The sequence below is a fragment of the Triticum dicoccoides genome, chromosome 7A (genome assembly GCF_002162155.2).
Source record: "Triticum dicoccoides isolate Atlit2015 ecotype Zavitan chromosome 7A, WEW_v2.0, whole genome shotgun sequence".
NCBI classification, from domain to species: Eukaryota; Viridiplantae; Streptophyta; class Magnoliopsida; order Poales; family Poaceae; genus Triticum; species Triticum dicoccoides.
The window spans coordinates 147,327,106-147,333,113 of record NC_041392.1 but is presented as its reverse complement, the minus strand read 5'-3'; the positions used below and the strand labels follow the sequence as shown (position 1 = coordinate 147,333,113).

At 44.5% G+C, this 6,008-nt stretch overlaps 1 protein-coding gene across 1 annotated transcript; it reads right to left on the bottom strand.

The window, feature by feature from the left end:
- Positions 1-2,747: 2,747 nt before the first annotated feature.
- Positions 2,748-3,290, bottom strand: LOC119331075 (defensin Tk-AMP-D4). The gene is made up of 2 exons (XM_037604253.1): positions 3,154-3,290; positions 2,748-3,023 (listed from the first exon to the last, which is right to left on the bottom strand). The coding sequence occupies exons 1-2, from the start codon at positions 3,206-3,208 to the stop codon at positions 2,854-2,856; spliced, it is 225 nt and encodes a 74-aa protein (XP_037460150.1). The 5' UTR covers positions 3,209-3,290; the 3' UTR covers positions 2,748-2,853.
- Positions 3,291-6,008: the final 2,718 nt, after the last annotated feature.

Genomic DNA, 6,008 nt, shown 5'->3' with positions numbered 1-6,008 from the left:
GGGCACACAGCCGAAGGAGAGAGTGGGGCGTTAGTCGGCGCCTGTTAGACAACCGAGCCAAGCATCAGCCGCGTGCTTCAACAGGCGGGGGAGCCGAACACGCCAGAGGACTGCGTCCTCTCTACAAGCTGCGAGCAGCCTGGCGAGCGATGGAGGCATCCCTTGGAAGACCACCGCATTTCGGTGCTTTCACAGCTGCCAGCAGCAGAGCAGGAGGAAGGTGGAGCCCGTCGCCACGGGCACCCGAGGCGGGGGAGTGAGCATGTGAAGCTGCCTAACGGAGGTGGCCTCGAGGGAGGTCTTTCCAACCACCCTCCAGAAGCGTCGGGCGAACGCACAGCCGAAGATGAGGTGATCCGCCGTCTCCAGGGGGGAGGAACATAAGGGGCAACCAGCGCCCGCGTCGTCGACAATGTGCTTGCGAAGAAGGACGTCCCGCGTCTGCACCCTGGCTTGTACCAGAAGCCAGGCGAAGAACCGGACACGGGTCGGAGCAAAATTCTGCCAGACGAAGACCTTGTGTGTAATTCTTAGTCATCTTACATTTTATTTTATATAGATATAGGATGCGGCATGTTTATGTACGTTGCTGCTATGTTTTGCTTCCTTTTGCAAATATATGGAAGAATTAGGCACTGAAAAGGAAAAAAAACTTTATTTTCTAAAAGATACTGAAAACAAGTAGAAGCAAGGAAATAGCATCGACGTGCATATGTAAATTCTTATATTATTTTGGCGAGTACATATTATTCCAGTATCACAGAATTTTTTTATTGGGCAAGTTGTGATTATTTCCACAATTGATTGGGATTTTTCTTTCCTTCTTTGTAGAGAGAGATGGATCATTTGCATTTACAAGCTGTAGTGGCCTTTTCACTTGCGTACTTGGGCTGGCCCACTACCCATGAAGTGCCACGGAAACGTAAAGGCATCCCCATGATATACGAAATTTCGTATTCGCCGCTCTTTGCGTCGATTTATCGACGCTTTTTTTAAAATAACCATCGTATATTCCATTAGAGAAACATATTACAGTGAGTACATACACAGTCATTACATGAGACATACATAGGTGTCTTACATTTTTGCATCAATGTTCCTGTAACCAGTAAAACTACAATTTCACATGGAGAGAACCTTGCGCCTTGTAAATCGTTGTCCACCATTCTTCTTTGCCATCGCCAAGGCAACGCCAGAGAAAAAGGAGAGCATCCACCATTCCTAGATCTGAGGGAGCACCTTCGCATACAAGGATGCTTTTTGAGCTGATGAACTGGACCGCCGCAAGCGACGAGACCGAGCACATAGCACAGAGCGACCGTTCTAGGCCGGCCCGTAAAGTGTTCGACTGATCCCGGTTTAGGAAAGGTTCCTGAGCGGTTTTGAGAACCTTCTAGAAGGTTCCTAAAAGTTTTTTTTTATTGTACCTGGTTTTTGTGGGTTTTTGGTTTTTTGTTTTTCTTACTTCTTTTCCTTTTCAAGTTTCTTTTATATTTCTTCAAAAATGTTTGGCATTCCAATATCGTTTAAAATGTTAACAAATGTTTGAAATTTTCAGAAAATGTTTCTGTTTTCAAATTTTGTTCGCAAACTAAAACATAATTGCATTTCTGATTTCTTTGGCAATTTCAAAAAATGTTTTGCTTTTCAAAAACTGTTCAGAATTTAAAAAATTGTCCCCGTTTTCAGATTTTATTCACAAATTCAAAAAACAATTAGGAAATTAGAAAATGTTCACGACATATCTGCATTAGTTTACTGCTATCTTTTTGGGCTAAATTTTTATGTGAGAAGTTTTTCTTGGCTGTGCACAAACCAAGCCAAAAATATGTGGGAGCCAACGTTACAGAATGACAGTTCTGAAAACCAGAGATCTCATATATAGTTAGACAGACTATACGGTTCTGGATAAGCTAAAAAGAAAGCTTTATAAGACGAAACTATCAATCCACCATGATTTCTTCACTTTGTCATTTAGTTAATTTAGTAGTGTTAGAACTGCCATGGGTTGTTTACTGGTCTGGGCACGAAGAAATAAAATGTTGGATGTTTAGGCTACGTCTCTCTTATTTCAGACCCTATATGTTGAAACCGTATTCATCCAGAAAACCATATACATTCTGGTTGCAAAACTTTTAAGGAAACGTATAAATTTAAAAATTAATTACACGAAGCCATAGATTTATCCCAAATTATTAAACTGAGCTGTAAAAATGACACCTCGGGCCTGTCGTCCATCCTCGTATATTTTGTTCTGTGACTGAGGTATGTGAGTCTGGACAGCAGATCTGGGTGTTACTTTCTTTGTCATATGATGTCCTTCAGCTCAACACAATGAATTGGTCTAAAATATGTAGATTGCCGAACTAGATTCTTAGATCTCTTGTCTCCACAATACTTCTGTATACATAGCAGCAATTCTGCAAAAGTTACTCCTGCAAGTTCGGTTCTTGTAATCTGTGTAGATTCTTAGGTACTTTTGGTTCTGCACTAAGTCATGGCCAAATCTTCTGGTGTGGTGCTATGTCTACTCCCACGATTTATTTTTCTTTCTTACGAAATATGACTTCCCTTCTAGACTTCCAGTAAAGTTTCATGTCTCATTTGTTCCAGTTTTTAAGCTTATATTCGCTTCAATCCCGAGAACGGTAGCCGCTCCGGTTCCGGAGTGTTGGGTTATTCAACTCGAACTGGTTCCCTGCTGAAACTTTGTTCGGATTATATGATGTTCATGTACTTTCTAGGAATAGCACTCACATATGCATCATACATGCATAGATGCAGATCTAGTCTTATTATTCAGCAGTTATTATTATTACACGGAAGCATGTGTGCAAGAAGATTACGGGCCATCTAGCAGCCCTTGGTACAGACACAACGTCGGTGGTCGCACTTGCCTCCGGTGAAATACTCGGTCAGGCAAACACTTGCACAGTTGCGGTCGCTCAGGCACAGCCCCACAAACTTGTGGCTCTGTGAAGTACAGTCCCTCGCCAAAGCAACCTGCACCGCTCCCTGGAAGCCTACACGGGCAAATTGTTAAGAGCAAATCAGCCACCTCACATACTACCTCCGTTCCAAAATATACAACGTTCTGATACATAATTTAGCAGTATTATCAGTTATCTTAAACAGTAAGTACAACATACACACCTGTGGCCACAAGGAGCAGGAAGACGACCGCAAAGACCTTCATGGACCGATCCATCTAGTTTTCCTGTGAAAGATTGAGAGGGTTCTATGACAGATTAAGACCTTCAAGATGGATTGTATGATGGATGAATGTAGAGGAGGGACGGGGGCTTGCTTATATACTTGCAGTGGCACGCATATACTCCGTATCTTCCTTGCTTCCAGGCTAAGCGAACATATTTTTCTAGGGTAATATAACTGAGTGGGTAGTGTAATAACTGAGTACCCGCAAGAAAACAGTGATAGTACAGCCTTTTTTGTTTGTGTTCGCCTAAATTTACGCTGGTACAGGCTAAGCGAACATATTTTTGTAGGGTAGTGTAATAACTCCCCGCAAGAAAACATAGATAGTACAGCCTTTTTTATTTGTGTGTGCGTAAATTTACGTTGGTGCAGGCTAAGCAAACATATTTTTATAGGGTAGTATGTAACATCCCAATTTTTATTAAATTTGGATGTTAATAGAATCATTCAATGCATATCATATTTCTTTGCATTTTGGAGTTTTTGAAGTATTCAACTAATATTTTTTCACTCGAGAAAAACGAATGAGAGGGGATAAGATGGCTTCCTCAAACTTATAAAGGAGTGGGAAATTTTATTTTGAATATCATTTGAAGTTTTGGAGTTTATCAGTATTTATCTTTTATGCAAAAAGTGCATTAATTGCATTAGCAAAATATTTTCAAAATGTTCTGTGCGTAAGTTAATGTTCATTAGGTTCTAAATATTATATAGTTATTTTAGAAATTATTTTGGTGTTTTTATTAATTCATTTGAATTATTTAGGGCCACTTTAGTGTTTGGTTAAAAAAAAGAAACACGCACGCACGCACGCACTCACCGCAGCCTGGACCGAAACTGGGTTCGGCCCAGGAGCGTCCCAACCGGCCCAGCTAGCCATTTGGCCCAAGGCCAGCGCCCAGCGCCCAGCGCCCGAAACCCTCCGACACCGGTCGACCGCCCCGCATGCGCCCTCGCTCGCCTCCTCTCCCTGCCGCTGCCAGGCGGGCCCCGCTCGTCAGCTCGTCCCCAACCTCCCGCAGCCCGCAGGATAAACATCCTCGCCGCGCCCCCGCAACCGCCGCTCGGCTCCCTCGCGGATGAGGCTTATCCGCAGCCCCGTAGCGCTCCTAGCCACGCCTATATAAAGGCCGGGACCCCCTCTTCCAACCTCGCTGTCCAGCTTCTTCCCACGCCGCCCCTACCGCTCGCTGTCGCCGTTCGCATCACGCCAGAGCCGCGCCACTCCTCGTCCATTTCGTCGTCTGTGGCACCCCCTAGCTCTCCTTCCTTTGTCAATTGGATCCCCGCGACAACGCGCATCTGTTTGACACGTTTTTTGACCCCAGGACCCGCCGGAGCACCCGCCCCCGACGACACCCGACCTCGCCGGAGCCCACGGAGTGCCTCCGCCTTCGCCTCGCCGACCCCGACGCCCCTGATGAGCCCCGATGCCACCATCCGGACGCCCAAGCCGCTCCGCACCTCCTCGTCTTCTTCCCCGTCGCCGAGGACCACCGCAGCCGCCGCCCCTCCGTCACCGACGCCGCGTCGCCGGCCACCACCACCACCCGCTGTAAGCCACCGCCCCACTCCCTCCCGTTAGATCGATCACCTACGGCCCATATTAGATTAGGATAGTTTGTTTTTTAGTTGAACCGGTACGCAGTTAACCGCGGGTTTTTATTCTAAAAACCGATCGGTTTCTGTATAAGTTAGCCGCCGCCGCCGTTTTTCTTAGATTGTGGTCGTCCGCTGTATAAGCTACGCGGCGAACACCTTTCGGCCAGTAGGAATCTGCCACGCGCTAAGGACCTGTTTGTGATAGTTTTTCTTCATTGTCTAGTTCCTTTTATCACAGATTAGTCCCCGATCTTAGATTAGCCATAACTTTTAAACCGTAGATCCAAACTCGATGAAACCAACGGCAAATTCTTCGTCATGTTTAGTTCTATCCAGTGGTACCCTTTTTGCAAACTTTTAGTAGATTCAAATTTGAATTTATTCAGATTCTAATTCGAACTTCAAATGACCATATCTCCCAAACCGAAGCTCCGATTAAGTTGATTCCTTTTGCATTCTGTCACCATAGCCGAACCCTACCATCTGGACCTTTGTCACAATAATTTTCACACATTAGAATCTAGCCTTTAATATTTTTATTAGTATGCACTATAGCTCACATCACTTTTTGAACCATAGGCCTATGTTGTTTTGCACTTAGAATATTTTTGTGGTAGCTTAGTGTGTTGTATGTTCATTTGGTTTTTTCAAGACTTTTTGCTTTGCATGTTCTTTTGGTTCTCTGGAATGTTTGCTTATGTTTGTTTATTTTCTTTGCGGTAGATTGCCCGGAGTGCGAAGCAGAATATTATCAGTCTTTAGAATTCAACCAGCAGTACCAAGGCAAGTTGCATCTTGATCATGTTTTCATTACCTATATTTTTTTATGCAGTTAGTTCTTTGCGGTAGGACTGCATGGTAGGAATTAATGCCATATGACTATGCTTTTCACCCAGTAGTTCATTGAGGTAGGTCTGAACCATATAACATTGTCGCCATCGTTTTACATTATGTTGCTTCGCTAAGTAGACATGGACTGGGGAGTGATCATGGTAAAGGTTGAGTGACAATGTAGTAAATAGGACCTAAGATAATTAATGAACTACCTGGGCGGAAACTTGTTGGAATGGTGGCGAAGTACAGTGGGGCACGCATGGGAAATCCATGGTGGTGCACCACTAGTGGACCGTCCGCTCAGGCTCAAAGAGATCAATCGTGTTCTCATGTCTAGAAGCTTATGTGTGCTGCCA